This window comes from Atractosteus spatula, chromosome 15 (assembly GCF_055471065.1).
Source record: "Atractosteus spatula isolate fAtrSpa1 chromosome 15, fAtrSpa1.hap1, whole genome shotgun sequence".
Taxonomy (NCBI): domain Eukaryota; kingdom Metazoa; phylum Chordata; class Actinopteri; order Semionotiformes; family Lepisosteidae; genus Atractosteus; species Atractosteus spatula.
The window spans coordinates 14604668-14627360 of record NC_142720.1 but is presented as its reverse complement, the minus strand read 5'-3'; the positions used below and the strand labels follow the sequence as shown (position 1 = coordinate 14627360).

The 22693-nt window shown below is 36.0% G+C and overlaps 1 protein-coding gene across 4 annotated transcripts in view; it reads right to left on the bottom strand.

The window, feature by feature from the left end:
* Nucleotides 1-7435: 7435 nt before the first annotated feature.
* Nucleotides 7436-22693, bottom strand: part of smoc2 (SPARC related modular calcium binding 2) — a 36015-nt gene continuing 20757 nt past the window's right edge. For 2 of the 4 annotated variants that reach the window (XM_088934320.1, XM_088934321.1), the window contains exons 9-13: nucleotides 22060-22142; nucleotides 9786-9927; nucleotides 9162-9409; nucleotides 8543-8583; nucleotides 7436-8026 (exon numbers count right to left, since the gene is read on the bottom strand). In XM_088934320.1, coding sequence (XP_088790446.1) covers nucleotides 8003-8026; nucleotides 8543-8583; nucleotides 9162-9409; nucleotides 9786-9927; nucleotides 22060-22142 — 538 coding nt within the window. In that variant the 3' untranslated portion in view covers nucleotides 7436-8002. The remainder of the gene's footprint in view (nucleotides 8027-8542; nucleotides 8584-9161; nucleotides 9410-9785; nucleotides 9928-22059; nucleotides 22143-22693) is intronic. The other 2 variants (XM_088934322.1, XM_088934323.1) reach the window with 1 other exon arrangement.

Genomic DNA, 22693 nt, shown 5'->3' with positions numbered 1-22693 from the left:
TAGATTGACAGCATACCTCCATTTATTTTCACTTTTTAAAAGAAATGTGCTTATAACCTATTTTTCAGATTATTACATCAAATTTGAAAAAAGTGAAATTCCAAATATTACATCTCACCATGTTTCCTGCCTGTAAGCTCTTCAGCAGACAAGAAGGTTTATAACAATTTTAACTATTTTGCTCAGCATTGATGACTTTTTTTTTTCCTGGAACTCCTGTGCACCTGCCTGAAAGGCCAGCTGTTGGTAGGAGTTTGTCAGCAAAATGTCCCACAGCACATTCCTGCAGATAACTGATTCACTAATCCCTAAGGCTTAGACTTGCCAGCCACTGAAGTGCAGATAGACTTGAAGGAAATGTTTCCACCATCACAGCTTCACAAATGATAACCAGCGAAAGGTTTATTGTGTGAATGGGATGAAAGGATCTCCCTCCCCTGTAGGCATAATCCTTGAAGAAATTCAAGAATGAAAGACAATATTGTTTGTTCTCAGGGAAAAAAAATAAAAATAACAGGATGTATCACACACCTGCTCCTAATTTATGCTAGCACATACATGGAGTACTGTATCTGGTAGAACTGATTTTTTTTAAAGAACGAAGCCTTAGGTTTAATTATCTCTATTACCCATTTAGACCAATTTCTAACTTTGACATCTCTCTATATACGCAATCTTTTATGTGTGAGCTGTTTATGTGGGTACACTAGGAACATGTATATAATAAACAAACATTACATAGAGAGCCCCCAAGATTTGTGCGCATCAGTGTTACAATCTTATATTGTAATATTTATTACATATAAGAGAAAACTCTTATTTATCATAAACAATTGAATTCAAAACGCAAGGTTGAATTATTTACGCCTCTGTAGTTAGTATTTTGTAAATCTTCCTCTGGCATGGATTACACTGACAAGACACCTCTTGTAGTATGCTGTAGGGTTCTTTCACTTTGTGGGGGGGGGGGGGGATCTTTGTCATTCCTTCAGGCAGAATTTCTTTAGGTCCTTCAAACCCATTTGTCAAGTGTATTCTTGAATTTGAACCATTCTTGAATTAAACTGGATAGAGGGCTTGAGATTGAGATAGACAATCAAAAACATTTATTCTGTGTGCAACAAACCATTTTTTTCATCTTGGATGTGTCCTTTAAGTCATTGCCTGGAATGTCCATTTCCAGCTCTGCGTGAGCTTCTTGGCATGGGGAACCAGGCTTTTGGGCAAAATTCCTCCTACTGTATCTTAATAAGGGCTCCGGGATCCATATATACTGTACATAATAACCCAACCCCACACAGCATTTCACATTGGGCATGATGTTTCTATCAACATGAGCTTCATTTTTTATACCTGCTGATGAACATAAGATATTGTTTTGGTTGTCAAAGTTACGTTTGGTAGCTTCGAGTTGTCTCCTTCAGTAATTGGCCCTCAGAACAAGTTTCTTCATTGCAACCCAGATATGAATACCAGATTCATGCAGGTGACTGCAGATGGTAGATTTCAACACTTTCTTGCCTGAAGATGCAGGTGTGTATTGAAATCAACTGTTGCCTTTGCATTTGTGTTTGCCTTCCAAACTACATTAGTTACAGCCTGTGGTGGCAATATACACTTGCATCCTATTCCTAGCAGGGTGGCCACTGTATCATTTGCTTTACATTTCAAATGGACACTACAGTTGAAAGTAGTGCTTTTGTGGATCATTTTATACCCATTCCTTGTGGAACTCAATGACCTTTTGCTTGCTGTCTTTGTCTCTGACATTAAGCATGATGATGCATGGTAACACTGAATGTTTTTTGTGTATTACCTCCTGCACAAGTTAATAGGAAACCTTTGGAGGGCTCTATATAGTTCTGGAGACTACAATTGCACTTACAAGGAGCAGAAAGTAATTGTAAAACTGACATTGTTGAATTTTATTTCTAAGAGCACTTAGAGATGTGAATAAATGTGACTCCCTTGTTTTTTGGAATTCAATTACTTATTCATGATTAATTTGACTTTTCTCAGTGCAATGCTGATACAGTTACAAAAACATATGAACATTATTTTAAGCAATATCCAGTATCCAATCTGCAATGTATTCTGTTTTCAGATATTTTTTTCCTATCTTATCAGAGGTATGAATGTACTATATCTGGAGGCTACTGTAATGCAATTTTATCAATATTCACAACCCTGCTCACAAAGCAGAAGGGGGCAGCATAGCATAGTGGATAAATGTCTGACTTGTGGGTTGTGGGTTCAAGTCCCTGCTTTACACGTTGTTGTTGTATCTTCAGCAATGTACTTGACCCCAACTGCTGCAGTCCACCCAGCTCTATGAATAGGGACCTGCGTTTGCTGGGGACAGGCTCTATAATGGATTGATTTCCCTTCCAGGGGGAGAGTCATGTGCTCTTGTTCACTTAAACCAGGATGATCTCTGGACACTGTGGCTCAAATATGGAACTACCTACCAACACTTAGCAGAAGCTAAAGCTACTGTATATAATAATGTGGTGACAAATCCCTAGTAAAACATCATTGTTATACAGCATAATTAAATGGGTAAGAGGACAAATAAATAGGGCACAGGAAGAGAAACAATCTAAACAATCTAAAATGGTTATGATTTAATCAATCCATGCCTCAAGGAGAATAGGCAAATCTTCTTTTTAAAGTTGATGAGAAATTTGTCCTTTTTTGCCATTCATCCATTCGGAAATGAGATTTTTTTCCATCATATTCAGACAACATACTTTTTTATGAACTTGAGGGAATTCTGATGGCTGTCCAGATGGTTTTGGCTTACACCCACTTAGCTGGAAGAAATATAAACAACAGCACCAATCATTTGTCAAGTTGTTAAAAATATTCAATTATGACTGACATGCTTCGGTGCTGATTGTCTTCGATACTGTATATCTTAATATATCTCTCCACTGGGCTGAATGGTCTTTTTGAATGGGTTGAGGACAAATCTAAAAATTCATCCACTCGTGTGTTAGTGTTTTGTGATATGTAATTAAGGGATCTCAGGCCTTGCTGATTTTTTTATTGTTATTTATGTGTCCCTAAGCAGTTTTCCAGGCTTGGAAAGGATAGCTTTTACGTGCTGTTCGTGTCAGGAAGTAAGCTGTCTCAGGATTCAGAGTGTGATCCATTTTAATGCTTCTCTTTTGGCATCAAAATTCAAGCCTTAATACCTATGAAAGAAAGTAAAATATATACTGTATATGACTATTTCCAATATCTAGATATGATACAATATATCATTACAGAAGCTTATGTTATTTCCTTCCCTTGTACATATCAACCAGGTAATTCTCACAGAACAGCATAATTACAACAGTAATTCAAAGTTAATGAGGATCCAAGGTTCTGAATGTACAGATGCACCTAATCCTATCACAGAGCACAGCCACCGACATTGTTTAAAATTCTCTCAAGGTATGAAAAGATGAAACGGTAAGCATCAACTAAAATTATAAAGTGTTCAATGGAAATTTATTACATTTAATTTATAAGGCTGACATGAGAGCTAGAGTCTGCCAAGAGTTTTAGCTTTCATATTAATGTTTTTCTTTGTAAATACCTAGAATAACACAGCTTCTGTGTCCTGCTGAAAATGACAAGTACTGTTCTCAGCACCAGCAGGCATTAGCCAGAATGGATACAATTCCAATGACATAAGTTGACTTGGATGCAAAACCTAGAAATAAATTATGAAAATATGTTCCAGAAGGAGAATGAATTAGTTCTTTAAGAATGTAATTTATGTCTGCTATAGTTAGTGAAATGCTGCTTCATGATTTTGGAAACATAGTTAAGTATGATCACTAAAAAAGAAAGAGGTTAGGTTATTTGTGCTCTATGTCAAGATTTTGTAAAAAGGTTATATTTACTTTGGGTAGCAGATCTTACTTAGTTTATAGTGAAACTTTTGGTCACAAAAGATTTATTCAACACAAGCATAGATGATGTTTATAGTAAGAATATATGACATATTAGTTCAAGTAGGTAGCTACATCTTCAGGTGACACGTAGAGAAGGCTTCACAGTTGAAACATTGTGTTTCTTTTCTTATATATTATCAAGACAGTACACAAATTGATAGAGCTCCACTAAGCACCAAGTGTATTGTAGGTATTAGAAAGACAGAGCTCTTTCAGCAAAACAATGAACCTTATGGCCTCCAGAGTATGTGCAGTTTTGAAATGACACTGGAGAGGAAAGCACTTCTCCTGTAGTTCTCTACTGGAGGTTTCAGTATAATCACAAGATGAACAGCTCAACAGGAGGGAACATCAGAGGATCTCCGCTGCCCATCCTTCTTCTGCCTATGCAGCATTGTTGCTGTGAGTCTGGCCATTAAAAAAATCCTTGGTGATTCCAAATTGATCGGGTACAAAATGAAAAATACAAAAAGAATAGAAAATACGGCATGAGTTACTGAAACAAATGTGCATAAAAATCACTGGCGTGGCATTGGACAACAACAAACAATGAGTGAACTGGCTTCAGTGTGAGGCAGTAAATGTGTAGTCAAATGTGTGGTATGTACGGTATATTAGGAAATGTAACGCTAAAACCATTCATTACAGAGAATTCAAGGTCAATTCTGGTTACCACCAAACAACAAGGATACTGCTTTGCTGTAAGGCACTTAACGAAGGATAAACAGGACTTCAGTAAAATTTGATTAAGGGAGAGAAAATCTGAACCCAGTTACTTTCAGCTTAGCGGCAGCCAACCAGGACCAGAAGACACAAATAACAAACTAAGCAGGAGTTCAGAGCAGGAACTCTTTGGCCCATCAGACCTGTCTTTTATAATCCAAAGACAACATCTAACTGATTTTTGAAGAATCCCAGCATGTTGGATATAACCGCATGGCTCCAGTACACTGTTCCAAGCATTAACCACGCAGCATAAAAAGTTTGTTTTTGCATTAGTTCCGAATCTACAGTTACTAAGTCTCCATATGTGGATGACTGTGCTCTATCTCCTATTTGAATTAGTATGAAACCCTTTAGCTAAGTTCTTTCCTAAAAAAAAAGTTAAAGGGAGCCGGTGAAGAAGGACCTCCCTCTGCAAAATGCATGATGACGGGTCTTAACAATTCTTCTGTACACGTACATTCAATACTTTTACAGCACTAGGCTGGTACTATGTCATGTTACATGAGCCGGATGGGAGTTTCCTTTTTGTACATAGACTGACAGTGAAAGAAATCAGCTGAGGTCTGTATTTATTAAAGAAACTGTGACTCTTGGCTATGGACGATAAGTTTTTGAGTAATGTTTTTCAGCCTTTTTAGCTTAAGTACCACTTTTTCAAGACAGGGAGAGTAGTGTGCCCAAATGAGCCGTAATATCATTGATACTGTATAACAAACCTTAGCAGAAAAGGAATATGGATGTGTAAAACGGGACAAGTATGGAGTGGTAAAGGAGAGCCTGCAGTTGATAATGTCTGCTGCTATATACCACTGGAAAGGTGTTTACATACCGGTAAAAGTTTAAACAGTTTAAGTAAAAGTACCACTGTTTAAAAATCAGTGCTGCAGATTGTTCTTCAAAAGAATCCATTGAAGTGTTGTATCAATAAGATAACCCAATGACTAAGATGTGTTATATGGGCTCTTCATGAGCGGTTTACCAACTTCGTGCTAAATCATAATTGATGCTCATAAATAACAAAAATATCAAGACTAAAATGCAGCTTTTATTTTTAGTCAAAAGCTCTAGTGATGGCTCACATGATTTCTTCCAATAATCAGATGGTCTGTGCAATGTGTTTTAGTATAATGTGGCTTGTTCTAATAAAATATAATTGAAAAGGGAATTCTTGGCAAATGATTTCATTCAAGTATAATCCACTTCAGCAGTTAAGTTTCCTCCATCCTGTAATGATTACCACAAGTAAAAATAGATGAAGCAACTTAAAACATCATCAAGGTTATTGGAGAAATGACATAATAGTGTTCTAATAATTCTAAATATTCTTTTTTAAAAACTACCACAGCTGCTCTGTTCATGTGTGGAATAAGACATAATGACCTTTTTGCGGCTACATAAAGTAATGCACACATGAGATGTATTATAATTATAACCAAACCCTTCTGCTGCCTAAGTGATTTTTGCTTAGAAATCAACTGGCAAATCTTTCTTTAGTGACACTGTTTTTTTTAGACTACTGCCGATCTGATAAGATTATGTTTTTGATTAAGTTCCAAACACAATCTGTATCTATTACATTAAAAGTTATTTAGTGCTAATTGGGTTTTCATAAATTCCATTTCTTTTCTTCTTTAGATCTATAATATTACTGATAAGTAGGTTTCTTTTAATAACACAGGCTAATCACTTGGAAGTTGATAGCAGTTGTTTGATGACATCGAAATACTATATAATTAATATTTGTGTAACCATAATATTCACTGTTTCCACCTACACAGAGCCTTAACATTTCTTTACCCATAACTCATAACCACGTTTTCTGTTGTGTGGAAAAATCATTAAAAATAATTTATAGAGCAGGGCAGAGCTTCAGTCTTAAAGCTATATTGAAGAAACTACTTAAAGCCATTCTTTTTGTGAGGAATTTCCTTAAAAAATAGATTCCTTTTTCAGAGATGTTTTGCATGTGTATATTTTCTTGGGCATTTATGTATCCCATATTTTTAAAATTGTATAATAAGAGGCATCCAGACCACAGAACTGCAGTGTTCTACATCAACTAAAAAATCATAATACAGATAGCAGAACCAAGAAATGCATAGAAAAATAATCTGGAAAATCGTAGTCCTATCATAGTACTTACGACTCGAGACATATGCATTTTATATGTTAAAGCTGTATGATTATGAGAAGAGATTTAAGTTACTCCCTTTGCCAAGATAAGAATGAGTGCCTTCCCTTCTGGTGGAGTGTACATCTGCTTTCACCTCCTCACTCTTTGTTCTGAAGGCACTTCTAGCAGGAACAACAGATGTTATTTAAACCTGTAATGGAAATCCCCCTGCCTGAAAGTAGGGTGCCACGGGCAGGATCAGTGTCCAAATATCCTTAAAATGCAGGGTGTTTTTCTTTTTTCAATAATAGTCACCAATCCAATTTGCAAAATTGTGTGTAACTGCTCCAACATTTATGTTGGCAGCATTAATTTTGATAGTAATGACAACAGATGCTATCTCAGTCTGAATATGACTTAATACTTAATAACTTATGACAAAACAGAAATGGATCATTGAAGTGGAAAGCAAAATGAATTTCATTCAACAGGAATAATAGGCTTGTAAATGTTTTTACAGTACACTATCCTAAAAAGAAAGTTGAGTTGTGTTAAACCAGAAAGAAGCACCATAAAATTAAAAAGAGCAACACAGAATACAACTAAAATATGAACATGTTTAAAAAAGGTCAAGGAGCCATTTGAATGTCTTGTGATAAACATGTTTATTAGTTTACCTTTTTGTTATTTATTGACAAAATATTTTTGAAAAAGGTGTAAAAAGGCTTTTTAATTCTATTAATTCATTTTAATAACAACATTTACTTTGCATCAAGTCATGTTTAATACACACTTTTAAAACTACTGTACTGTTGCTCTGAAATGAGTGCTAAATCAGATGGGAAATTAACACAGTATCTCTATGCTATAGCTTCAGCAATTGAACCCAAAGTCTATTCTTTTTTCTAGGAAAATGCAACTAAAAATAAACTATAAAACAAAATGAAACACATATACAAGAAATCTTTTACAACTTAGAAGCCATACCTTTAAGACACAAAAGACACATACATTGTATGTGTTAATTTTTTAACAAAAGACATGAAAACTACTTACGTCTTTCACAGATTCAAAAGTCTGCTTAAATACCTTGCTTCTAAAAAGTGAATTTACATTTTAAAGTACAAAGTGCAAATACTATGGTTTTCATTGCCATTTGGTGAGGAAACAATCTCAGAGAGAATTAAAAAAGTGTTGCCGCAAGAAGTTCATATTTTCAGCCTTGTTTCTTGGAGGCTTGCTGGAAAGAAGAAAAAGAAGGAAATCAAAATGGTTACAAAGGCATTTACAAAGTTTTTGCTTTTTAAATTGAACCTTAGAAATTGGCGTTTTTTCTTCTAAAGGAATGCAAAGCTTTGCACAAAGGTCTAGACTGAATGAAAAAAATGACCCACCTGCAATTATAAGTGACAAGGCCAGTTCTCAGTTTTTTTGCCCTCTAACTGAAGCAAACCTTCCATCAAGTACTAGGTTTGTAATTTAAGAGTCAAAGTTTTGATGATATCCAGGCAAAAGTATAAAAGACGAAGCAGATGCATAAGAATACATTTTGTACAATATATCGAGCAAATGTTTAGGGCATCTGGATCTCACATTCAGACAACTGTACCCTCTAGCATCACGCCAGTGAACCTACAATACAGTTCTGTGCTGATCTGAAATGTGTATACCACTGTTCACAACCCCCTCAAGTGAAACCCAAACTGGTGGTGTGAAATAACTCACAGCCTCCCTTCAATGTTGGAATGTCACCCACCTGTCTGGTAGAGGAAGCGCCATCAACAGGACTTCTGGGCCCTAAGTGAGGGGGGAAAAGGTTAACAAAATATTTCCAGTCTTGACCAGGTAGTCAAAACTGAATGTCAGTTATTTAACACATAACGTTATTAAACACATATTATTAAACACAAATAATGTCAACAGCTGTACAGTAAGTGTAAGGATGAACAAAAAAATAAAGATTTGTTTAAAACTGCTGCATAAAATTGCCAAAGAGTTCTGGCCAATATCACTGAATAATATTTGGATTTACTAAAAAGACTGAATGTTAAAAACAGTTTGCAAGAAAATCTGCATTTTATGACATCGATCATTTGTATAAGTCATGTAGCCATGCGTTCTGAAAAACATGTTTTTGCATTTTTACCTGATCATAGAAAATATGTCCTTGACATTGTGAAAATGTTCCATTCTGTCTATTTATATCTGTCAAAAGAGGTCTAAAACTGTACACTAGCAGAGCTTGACAAACACATAACATTGTCACTTCTCTAGGCTTATTTGGGGGCAATTGTAGCAATGGCCACGTGCCAGGCCAGAACAACAGGAAGGAAAGTGTGTATTTAGTATTACTGTTTTAGGACAGCTTCACTCACCTTCCTCTTTGGTTACTCCCAGGCAGCCCATGAGCTCCTGCAAGGAGAGAGCCTTATCGTTGCTTACATCACAGTATTCCACAAATTTCTTCACACATTTCTTGGGTTTGGATTTCTTGCGCAGAAATCTTTTGAAGGGTTTGATCTCCTTCTTGCCAATATCTCCGCTGGAGTTCTTGTCCAGCTGGCTGAAGTACCAGTGGACCACCCTCTCCTCCAGAGTATGGTTGGGGTCTGGCTCGCACATCCTGAGCAAAGGGTAGCAAAGAGCAGTAGTGTCAGTGGTATCAGGTCAGAGTTGGAAATTTATTATCGATTTACTGAGAGGAGAAACTTCTTCATTAATTATACAATGAACCTACTTCATTGCATTAGTATCACATTTTAAAGAGTACTGATATGCAGTTGCCCAGTCAATAACAGGTCCCTCAAATCTCAAAGATATAATTGCACCTTTTGTGGGAGTTTTACTCACATATTACATTTATTTCTTGAGTCATTCTCAAGGCAAAGCACAAGTAATAGTTTAGGCTTGTGTAACACAGATAAAAGTACAGAATCCTATGATTCTAGTCCCTTGACTTTCACTGTCTCTTTATGACACTCTTTGAGAACACTGCTGACCTCCTGTCTTGTACTTCCCCCTGCGGGGACAGGGAAGCCCACCTGGCAGCAGAGGAGGGGTCAGTCACTGCGTGCACCATATCCGTAGACAGAGCATCCAGGACGCTGGTTAGAAACTCAGTCTTCTTGGCCCCAGGGCATCCTGAATGGGAAACAGATAAAATAAGGTGTTGCAAAACACTTTGATTTTTTTTTCTTCACCACTTTGGTTTGTCAAGGAAATGTGATTAATCAGCACAATTGCACAGAAGGAGAAAATAGAATAATCCTTTCATGTTAATACATCAAACACAGTTTCCAGGGACTGAGAAATGAGCAGCAAGCCTGTAGTTTTAATATCCCAGAACTGATACTCAGTAAATACAGATGCTTCTCCATCTTCTGCAGATAACAGCCAGACTGACAGTTTAGTGTGCAGTGAACATTTAGGGATGAAAACCCTGTAAAAAGTACTTTACAATATAAGAAGGTAGCTTTCATAAAGCCCATTGCTCTCTACAGCCTTTTTATTCCTGTAATAAATAAGAGCTCCTCAGCCTTTGGAAGGAGGAGGGCATTTGTCAATCACTAAGCTCCATTATCCTATTACACTTTACAACCGGCCTCCAGGGCTAAGGGAGGAAGGGAAGAAGAGCCTGACAGGTCTGTCTGGGAAATGATCACTTAATAGGCCCTGCCATGCAGAGCAGCACTCCGACAGAACAAGAACTGTGCTTTCAACATAAAACACAGAATGCAATTTACGATGCCCCCAAAACAAACATAATCAGCACACATCTGAACGTCTAAACCTTCAGATTGGAAATCTCACTTATGATGTGCAGTGGATGTTGGTGACATGTTCAGCAGCACTAAATAGTTATCATGTTATGTGAGCAATAAGAAGACTAATTTCCTCTCAATAAATAAGCCACAAACTGTCGTTTGACTTGAAAATACTGTGGGATTCCCATTTAAAGAAATCTAAGTAAAATCATTTTTAAATTATAGTAATTTTAAGTAGGTCGTCTAAAATATCTTTTTCGTAATGAGCACATTGTATTTTGGAATGTTAGTCAAAATGCAAACAAGAAATAGGCTCCTGAAGATTTGCGCCTGTTTGCAAGGGAAGGAGTCTTTCCAATCATTTAGAACTAAGCCCTGCAGGAGCAATTTCTGCACTTTCTAGGATAAGTGCATGTTTAGTTTTGAATCGCATAAACAGGTGTTGACTGCCCACCAAGTACTATATATACAGGAATATATCCTACATGGAGGAGGGGACCAACTTTATCCACTGCTGAAGTGTAGAAGTCACCTGGATGATGTGCAGCAGCCTTCATGTACTTCAACAGTCTCACTGCACATCAGATCAGGTAGTGAACAGAGAAATTGCTTCTCTGATTGAACTACAGTGAAATTTAGATAGGCCAGATTGTGCAAATCCAAAGTAGAATACTCCAAAGTAGTAGCCAGGACACCAGCATTAACACTCCTACTCTTACCAATAGTGTAATAGCATCTTTAACACCCACGTAGAGGGATCATGGGATGGGACAGCATAGTGTCCCCAGTCATTGTAATAGAGCATTGGTGTGGAAATCTGGTCCAGAGGGACAGAAATCCACCAATTTGTATACCAACGCAGCAGAAACCTGCTTTTTCTTAGAGATTTCCCATCCCTGTATTGGCCAAGAACAGTCTTTTTTTAGCTCCTGAGATCTAACAAGATCAGGCTAGAAGGTAGTAATGATGTGCAATGTAATATTTCCTGAATACCACACATCTTACTGTAAAGGTTCAGTAACCTATTCTATGTGATGTGTGAAAAGAGATACTGTAGTTGTGCATAAAGGTCCTTCCAAAATAAACACCACCTCAAGCATTGCAAAACCTGCTGTGTAATAGTCTGAGCTTTCAGCATCAGCCATTCTAATACAAGTATTTATATTAGCTGTCAAAGCTATACAAAGTAACAAAATAGGAAACTGTAGCAACTCCTTTTGGTTGAGAACTATAATTCCTTCATTACATTTAGTCTCTACAGGCAAATATAAGGATAACTTGCAGTGAATAATTCATTATAGCCAAATTCAAGCTCTGCCACCTGATCTTTGAGATGAGTGACATCACAGTGCAGAAACAAAACCAAAGGAATCTTCTGAGCTGGCAGAAGCCATATCACTAGAGATTGGCAGATTCGTCTGTGCTTTATGTACAGTATAACACAAAGCACATTCTAAAAGCTCTATGGGATAACATGACATCAGTATATAAATCACTCAAATTCTCTCTTAATCCAAAATTGTCTCTTAATATGTTATTACAACAATAATAAAATTAATAATAAGTACTTACATTTATATTATGCTTTTCATCCTAAAGTATCCCAAAACTCTCTCCATACAAGAAGGAACTACTTAAGTGCAGCACTTACTGTACATGAGAGATGCCTGTATAATATGGTATGGTGGGGAACTGAGAAATTGCTGCACAAATTGAATTAAGGGAGAACTTTATGAAGGCCAGATTATACAAGCCCAGAATGGAATTTATTTAAGACGCTGGAGTTAACACCCCTTTCACTTTAAAAAAAAAAATGCCCTGGGATCATTAAAGGCCAAGTACTCATTAGACCTCAGTTTCACATTTCATCAGAAGGACAACACCTCCTACAGTACAAGGTACAAGGTTGTAATGCTGCTGTTAAATAATATTGAAAATCCTTTAACTAGATTTGTAAACTGAGAAACAATTGTCATCTACAATGAAATAACGAAGAGAGGTTATTTTGAACAATTTATATGAAGCAATCTAAGTGACGTACAAAGGTATTATATCAGTGCCCCATTTGGGATTTAAACACATTAAACACAAATCTACTGTTCACAAGTCCTGTGCCCTAATCACTATTCCCTCAATATAGCAGAACGTTATGTGCTTTCAACTTATTTTGATGACATTAAGGAATGATAAGGATAAACATAACTCAAAAACTGTATGTAAAGGTTTGGGTAGTGTTTCCAACCAAGGAGTACAAGCTCTTTATATGCACGGTTTACCTGTTTACCTTTACTTTCCAAACTAAACTCCAGAATATTAATTGTCTTCCTCAAGTCCAAAATCAAACATTAAGATAATGTATGTTCACAGTTGTACTGTATGAATGCCCTTTATCTATGAAATGGAGTCTGGCTAGCTTGTGAAAAAAGGACATTTGCAGCAAATTTGTGCAGATGTTAAACATTGACATTGAATACTTTACCACACAACTGGCCGGTTGTGATTATCTTTGTAGATCATAAAAGGTTGCGATACAAATAACTAAAAAGCCCAACAATGAATCCACTATTGAAGCTAATAATCACAATTCCTTGTGTCCCAGGTATCTCTGAACACGTAAAAAGATTAATTTGCAAATATGAACTGTACTGTGATGTCAAGACTAACTTCAGTATTTGAAAGAAATATTGTGCCTCTCTAAACATGACATTCCGATGGAACACAACCAAAATGTGGTTTACAAAATCACTACAATGTGTGACCATTCTGTTTATATTGGTTAGACTGGTTGTACTTCTCATCAAAAGTTAAAAGAACACAAAGCAGCCTACACTGTGGTCACAGAACACATTTGATTGTGTCTGATATGCTACAATCATCTAGATATGAACATTGTTACCGTATTGCTATTAACACACTCCAATCATGAAAGAAAGAACAAAGGGTTTATTCTAACAGAAACACACTGGGTTTCCTTTAATTAATGAGGAGGGTGGAATACATCCACAAGAACCCTGTAATGTCTTCTGGAGAATTTACACAGATTAGAAGAACATGGACAGAGTCATTTGTTATTTGTTTTTGCTTTTCTAATACTGTAATTTTTCATGTCTTTTTGTGCATTTCTTTAGAAAAGAGTTTATCTTGCACACGATGATGGCTGTAATGCCAGACCAAAACCTGTGAACTGGTTTTAATCTTTGTTCTTTAATCTCTAGTTTTAATTAAATTTTAAATCTGTATTGAACAGATTCATAAAGGTAATTTGTGTCAATGTTCTAGTTCTTATAAGGATATTATAAGGTTATAGAATGTACAGTACATATCACACACAACACAATATACTTATTAGGGAAGCTAAATAAGATTAATATGATCCCTTAAAAAGAAACCATGGGCTGTTTCAAACTCACATGCATAATACTACAACAATGCAATTTGTCTATGGGGTTCTGAAGGATATCATAAGAAAATACAAAATAAAGAATTTTCAATGTTCTTTTCTTTTTAAAAACGTTTTGTAATTGGTAATTATTTTTATTACATACCACTCAGTTTGAAATTAGCCATTATTTTGAAACCCTGACTGTCTGGTACTGGCCCCTGTGTACCTGCTTGGAAGAGAATGAGAAACATGGACGTGCTCCTGTGTCACACACATTTGCACAGCCATTCAGTAAGTGACATGCTGCACTGGGCCTGACAGAAGAGGTAAAGCTAATTGGAAGAGCAGCTCTCTCACTGACATCACTGCAAGCCCGCAATGACAGAAGCCATTGTCTGACGGGAAAGTGCGCAGAGCCCTGGCTGACTGATCCCAAACCTATCTCAGCAGCATTCAATCCAGACACAGTCAGCCAGTGACATGGCAACTGCTCAAACCCTCAATGTCTGGGTCACAGAGCTTAAACTGGCACTGCATTTACTGGTGGAGACACACTGGAGCCTCCAAGAACGAGGTCCTCATACTTCTCAAATGTTATTGCTGGAGCTCTGGAGAGAGTTAGGACCCCAGTGGTGTCACGTCAGAAGTATATGACTGCAACAAATTAAACCCGCAACAATTACAATCTTCAGTGTTCAGGCAGGCAGAGTGAGCAAGTCTGTCTAGAAGCAAGAGAATGCATGTGTGCCAATGGACTTCTATTCTGCTTTGACACACCTACAGTACTAATGCAGTGGATCTGGGAGATGAAATAGAAAATAAGTTTTTTAGTATCACTACTTATTGACTTACCTCTGTGTCGAATATAGATTTTTTTTTTCCATTTTCTTAAATGTAGTCCCCAATTAAAATGGTTTGGAACCGAGAAGAAAACTTACTTATGTCACTTACAGTTCGATATTTCAGTGAATTCAGACAGACTATGGTTTTCCTTCTGTTGGGATGTAATCAAGGGTAAAGAGGATATTGGCAAGAAAAAGGACTGTGCCTCAAGGTTGTTTTTTTCTGTCTTTTCATGATTACTCAAAGTACTTTGGCTTTTGCTGTAAACCCTCAGAAGGAACGTGGTGTCAATGTGCATAAACAAACCTGTTTGAACACATGCTGATATGATACACGCATGCCTGGAGAGTGATGATTTAATAATCCAGATGTATTTCTAATGTCTTCATTTTAAATAAGATTGGACATGTTTGGTAACGGACTCAGCAGTTAGATTGTTCTTTTAATTTTGTCTGTGAGTCATTGATTGCACATCTGCAGTGAATTTATCTCATTGTCAGCAGCTTCTTATGCAGAAATGTAAATCAATGAAAGGTTTGCACTCTAGTGCAGACCTGCTAATAAAACAATCAAGGCCATTTTGTCTTTTTAAAAGCTAACATCCGATCCCGTGCACTATTAGAATAGGGCTACCACTGCCAACCTGAAACTTGTGGTTTGATTTTTGTACTGTTTGGAAGAGAAAGATATTTGTGGGAGATATTTTTATGGTCCTGGAGACTGAAAATGAGCAGTGGGAGGCATGAGGCTTTTGTGGAATGTGAGATGATGTGTGGTGAGTGTTATTTCGTAAACACTGGGGGATTGAGTTCTTTAAACAAATGCCTGCACAAACTCCTAAGAGTTTTCTATGGCCCCTTTCCATACACCTCATTTCAAAGAGCCCTTCATATGCAAATACTGCAAAATAAGATTGCAGTGAATGAACTGGAATATAAACAAGCAGTTTTTCTTTTTTTCATATTCATTGCAAAATTCAAATCATAATTATAGAGTGAAAAAATCAAAAGTCTGTGATTAGTAGATTTCAATATATAAACCAATCTTAAAAGCCTTGCTTTTAATGCATCTCCATTTGAAGTATGAAGTATTTTGTAATGATAGAAGGGTACCTAGGAAAGAAACTGCTTTTGTCCATCTTTTACAAGTATTTGCTATATGTAATTCTGAATATCAAAACGAATCTAACTTTAGAATATGTCTTAATTCAGTTTTTATGTAAAAATAAAAGATCTTTTAATAAAAAAATAAGTTAATAATTCATATAACAAATGCACCCCAGCAAAATAGGCATTAAAGTAGTATCCTATGCCTATCTGTCTCTGTGGAAAATAATTAATAAATCTCCTCTTAACATGTCTTGATGTTGATTTTATTACACAGCGGATAAAGTCCTTAGTTCAAGTAAATGCACTACTCATTGAGATCTCTTTCACGGAAAAAAAAGCAAAGTTTGATTTTTTTAAGTATTCCAAAAGACTCCAAAGTAAATGTTAAAATGTGACTGCAATGCAACTCATAGCCTATCAAATGAAAACCGAGTTGCTCTCAGCACAGAGATCCGAAAACATGGATTATGTGCTGGTAAGATTCAGGGACCTCTTTCCCGCCAGGGTAGCAAGCCAATTACACATCCATGACACAATGTCTTACACCTAGCTGTGGCCACCTGGACATTTATTAACCAGCCAGCAGTGTTTGTGCAGCTGTCAAGTGAGGACAGTGTCTCCGCACCTAAAACCCCCTGAACCCCAGGCAGGATCCCTCCAAAATAAAATGCTTTTTCAACTGCAAATACAGTACGTCAGTCTTACTTACATCCCCTGCTGAAATCCAGTTCCGTTTGTCTGGATTCAAGAATATAATACATCTTTATGTCAAAATTCAACTAGCACATTCTTAGAGGTGTTTATTTTTGTTAAGCCAAGGCAATTGGCTTTCTGTCACGTGCTGGTAACGCAGACATCTTGGCCTTCACCGTTCTAACAAAAAAACAACCACTTTATGTGTGTAAAAAGGCAACCTGTCTTTTAAACCGTAATTAAGTCCAGCAGTCTCAAGAGGTCAATGTGGCCTTGGATCAAGCTAGTAAAGTGTAATCATTTAACAGTCATACCAGTGTCTTTTAATCATTCTAATTAGCCTTCAGAAAAATCTGGAGTAAGCAGATGAGTACATAGTTTTGTAGATACAGTAGCTATTGACATGATAGCTGAATATCAGCATGTACAAATATGTAATTTGTCAAAAGAACAGCTCTATATGGAGCATAAACTTCGCTCTGGATGCCCCAAATGGCTTCCTCCTGCTTGGAACTTTTCTTCTTACCCTTCTTCTTTGTAATGTTTTGTATCGTTCTTAGGATAAAATGATTTTATTATATTTTTTACATAAAAATCCAGTATCAGATGTCCCTTTTCTGACATGGCATTGATTCCTAGACAGAACATTTTAATATAGAATAAAATACAAATACAATCTGTGATTAGTTCTTAACATATTTGTTTGTTTTTTTTAATTAAATTTATGGAATAAGTCCAGTTAACTCATATTTGACTAAAACACACATTCTTTGTACTTTGTTTAAACATTCCCAAATTTTTAATCTAACCTGCTTTCATGGATTGGACGTTACTCTTTTAAAATGTGTCCATATATGGAAAAACCTCTTTCAGAAAAAAAATGGTATCAACCTTTTTTTCATTTCTGCTTGTCCTTGTAAATAAAGATTAGAATACATTTAATATAATTGCACTCTTCAGGCAGTTTTTGAAAGTGTTTTCTGCTGGGGAAATGCTGAAAAATTCTTTTATGTTTGTGATTAGTTTGTCTGCTTCCAGCATATTACTGGCTAGAACCAATAGTACTTCCATTGTAGGTCAAATGCAGAGAATTTGGTAACAAATCTCAAAGGAGAGCATTGTTTTGCTTGATTACATAAGTGGCATTATCAGTTCCAAATTCAGCTATGTGTTTTACAAAGCCTTCAGCAAGTGGCAAGTTATTAATATTGTCTGAAAAGCAGTATCCACTAACTGTAAGTTGTTTTTCAGATGGTTGTTCATTTGTTGGTTCTTGAATTTTCTGCTTGTGCACACCAGCAGTTTTGGGGATATATTCCTGTCTCAGGCATCTTGCAGATGGAATGTTCTCCCCCCCTTCTCGAAACTTACGTGTTTATTAAGGAATTTACGCCGTCTAGTTTTTCCAGGGGAATACTAGCAGAGACAAATGCCTCTGTCAGATAGCAAATAACTTAACTTTCCTGCCTTTCTGTTCCTTTTTCTTATATAAGATGATGTCTCACAATTGTCTGTTTGAATCTTTAATTTTTTATGTTTTTGTTAAGTGTTGATCTACTTTTGCTTTTTGGTACAAAAGATAAATTGCAGGTGGTGCAAAATAAGCAATTGTATATCAATCCATGTAGGGCACACTAGGTATTTATTGCTCTCTTTGGCCTCTCAAAGAAACACAGTGTATTTTGTATGTACATGCACATCCATCTCTTCAAGGTGATTATTGTTTGGATTAGTGGAATCTGAGTTTCTTTATGGACCAGTGGAGTTTAAGGACTGATTTGTAATGTTAAAAAAAATGTGAAAATGCACAGCCCTCGTTATCCATTCATCAAGATCAAAAGTACTTAAACTGCTAATTGCACTTTTTCACACATGGTAGTAAAAATAATATGTTGGCAAAGTGGTCAACAAACAAGCTCCTTATAATGAAAAATATTACTCAGACCTTTTTCTCAATTTTTTCTTTAAACAGTGTGGGTTTTTAAATAATATTTAAAACCAGTATTCATTCAGCTTCCCCCCTAATAAATCAACACCATCAGCTTGGACCTGTTTTCAGCAGCCACCTGTGTCTGTCAGACTAAATAAGGAGACAGTTACATAAATATAGGAGAGAACAGTACAGCTTCTGTTCATTAACACTCTGCATGTCTAAAGGTCTATTAAAATGTTTACAAGCCATAAAAGGACACTGAATAAACATATTACACTTGTGCCACATATTTGACTATTCACTTCTCACTAGGACTGTAATTTTTCAGGAGCATGTCAAGGAAAAGCTTTGTGTCATAGCTAAGTCTTTAAACATGTCCAATTTGAAAAAAAAAGCTGCTTAGAGAAACAAACCTATTATAGTCTGCAACTCCAGCATTTTACTTGGTTGTTGTTTCACTGCCTAAATCCACACACACTGCATATTAATCTACTGTTTGCTTTAATAAATTCTGGCTGAAAAACCAAATGAAAAAATACACTTCAGTCTGACAGGGACTGTTTATTCCCTCACAGTGTGAGAGATAATGGCACCAATCTCACTAACGCCTTAGAGGACAGAACAAGAAAAATTAAGGATTAATAAGTGTACAATAGCAAAAATGTTTTGTACAAGTAGAAATATGAATTATGGAGCCACTAAGACTCTGTTTATTCTTTGTGGCTCCCTATGAAATCTTTAACATTCAGACAATACGAAGAAGGAGGGTAAGAAGAAAACTTACATCTAGCAGTAAGTCTTTCAGCATGGAAAACTAATATAGATTCTAGTGTTTCTTGGAAAAAAGTTCACGGTTAAATATGCTTTGCTTAAAACTACCCATGCTAATGGCCGTTAGTGGCGACTCGAAAACTGACAGGGATATTGCTTTTTACTTTAAAAGTGCTTTTTACTTTAAAAAATATCATATTAACGTGTAATAACCAAATACCAATATTTGAGAAAACTGGCTTCACTGGTTTTACATTTTTTCGTGAGGGCTAAAAACATTTCATAATTAAGAGTTTATGAAATGGAAGCACTTGTCAAATTATAATTAATAACAGGTTTCATTGGAGTTTAAATACATTATTGTGTCTCTTGTGATTTTTGAATCCATATTGCACTGCAAATGTTTACAATATGAATTGAATCATATACAGTATATTACAGCAGGGTAACTCATTAACTCACTGACCAAAGTCTTACAGTCATGAACTTATGTACGTCGTAATTGCAAAAATGCAGATTTATAGAAACAACCATTATAAAAATACAAAAGAAAGGAGCTCAGAAATCAGTTTAATCTTCATCTTAGTTCTATTGACTATGAAAAAAGAGTCAGAAAACCATGTTTTTTCTTTTCTTCCTCTTTAACACAAGTCTTCTCTACAAAAAAGTCACACAGTTTTTCTTAATTCTGAACTCTGAAAGAATTTGTCTCCACAGTTTCTGGAAGCGTATAAACCCTCCAAAGCTGTTCTGAACACAAAACCATTTCTTTTTTGCTCTCCAACTTTGTGAAAGAGCAATTTTGGAGAAGAATTCTGACTCGCCTTGTGGAAGTTTCTTTTTCTTGTTGCAGTTGGCTGCAGTGTATATGAATATGTTTTTGTTTTATCGAAGTAAAGCCACAAATGTATTATCATAACGATATATATATTTTTTCTAATCAATGACTAATTGTTTCCCAAGAGGCTTTTTAGTTCTAAAGAAAAAACAGTTTCATGCTCTTGGCCACAGAATTCTTGGCCAAAGCATATTCCTATAATCTTCTTCACTGGAGTGACTGCTGCTGATGAGGCATAATTTTAATAAGAACATTCTAAAAGAGCTGTTATGCTTTTTGTAAGCAAAAGTTACATTCTTATTCTTCTACAAATAAACCAAGTAAACACGATTTCATGATGAGCTGGTTTTGTATTAATCAAATTGTCTGATGAAACAATTGATCCTCTTCAAAAATAACCTGAGCCAGAGATGGAAATAGCAGGCATCACATTGCAATTGGAGATGTGTAAAAGGGAATGTGATTTTATGTGTAGTTTCTTGATTTGAAGCAATACTTAATATTATTAAAAATTTTTGGGTTCTAAAAAACATAAAATGACGTACAGCTGAAAAAACATATTATACCCCACTGAAATAACATTGTGTGATTTATTTAATTCCCCAAGTAATAGTGCTTCTTAATTTGATTTTGAACTTAGAGTTTATGATTTTAATGATTTATTGTATCTGAAAACATGAATTTATTTTTGAATGCTACAGTTAAGTTAAGATTCTTGTAGACACCTCTGTAACTACATTCATAAAGAACATGTCAAAACCCTAATGGTTAAACTGTAAAAACTGGACATCAGCACTTGATAAGGGACAGACAGTGTTTAGTAGAAGCTAAGGACTTTGGACTCCCCATGCCTCATGTGAAGGTTGCTTTAGGTTAATGCAATCCCCCCCAATTTATACAAGTCCTGAATTTTTAAGTTGAAGAATTGCTGCAGACAATGTGTATTTGTCCTGGTCATGGTGTCATTATAATCATCAGTCCAGAACAAAAATTAATTGAGACACAATTCATGTGTATTACGGGGATGGAGTAATATTGGATATTTACATCCACTGATGTAAAAGGATTCTTTCTTTGTAACTTCAAATAAATCCAACTAAAGAGGAATAATTAACAACTATTTTTATTACTATTATGCATGGACATTTCTTAAAGTGCTCCAGTTTACTAATAAGCTGATTAGCTACATTAAATTGCCCATACTGTGAGGAGCAGGAGTGAGACTCCTTTCTCATTGATCTGCCTTTTTGGTGCTGTATAATTTTGCTAGAATGCCTACCCCAGCTTAATTGGAATAAGGTTGAGGTGAAGAAGATCATGCATGGACAATATGTATTTAATACAGCTGCTTTTCAAATTGTTATACCATCTGTATCTGAAATGGGTATTTTAAATGCAGACACAACAAATGATCACTGACAACTTAAATAAAATGTGACTTAAAACATGTCCTGTGACTCCTGTTTCAAAGCATACATATAGCCCGATACTCCATATTATTGGAAAGATTTCCAGTCCTGGAGCAGCAATTTCTGTAATCGTTTCACAAAAGGAAAATTCTATAATGCGAGCTGATCCACAGAAATCTCTTTTAATCATGTAAACAGAAAGTGCACATTGAGCTGAGCCTGCTTATCACTTTTGATGGATGTTCTCCTATTATTTTTGTGGAGGACGCCAAAGGATATTAATGTTCCAGTTTACAGATAACAGCATTAATATGGCCATGTGCTAAACGCACTAAACAGGAAGCTGTTGTGTGCAGTACAATTAGGATCAAGTATTCTGTGTGTCATGGATATGAAGAACACCACTTTAACTCTGTAAAGTCTTCCCTTCTCCTTTCTCTCTCTCACACACACAAGTGCAGACACTCTTTCTATTTATTTATTTCTGTCTCAAAGGCACTCCTGTACTTGAGCACAGTCCTTTGCACTGACCTTGCAGATGCCTGGTCTTGAAGAGGTCTTTTGGTTTTGTAGGATTGGCTCTTGCATTCCCATCGCATTTGGGCTGCTCATACCTACAAGATACGCAAGCATATAAGTAGTGTCTAGGAAGCTTTTACTCACCTGCTTCTAACTTCCCCAACAAATTCAGCTTTGTTTTAAAAAGTAATGCCTCAGAAAAAGATGACATATTTGAGATCAAATTTTTGATATTTCACATATTTGAGATCATATTTGAATAAACTTTAGCTGAATTTGCAATATGAATCCTTTTTGTGTTTATTTTCAAAAAGACAGGGAGCATATAACACCGTGAATGTAGAAAACCATTCTTAATGCGTGAAATGGAAGGATTTCTTTCTGTAGTCTGGATTTGAGTGTCTTCACTGTATGCAGCATGAAACAAAAGTTTTGAGAAGGTAAATCCCTAATCTCACCCAATTCAGCCTACCTTTGTATAAATATCACGCTTCTTGCCTACTCACTTGCACGTTTGCACACCCTATATTTGCCCTTGCAGCAGCCTTCTGTCTCATCCTTCATTAAAAGGGAGGAGGACTTTAGCTGCCCCATCCTTGCAAACATGTGGTTCTTCTCCTCAACCCTGTGATTTACGCCAGGAAAG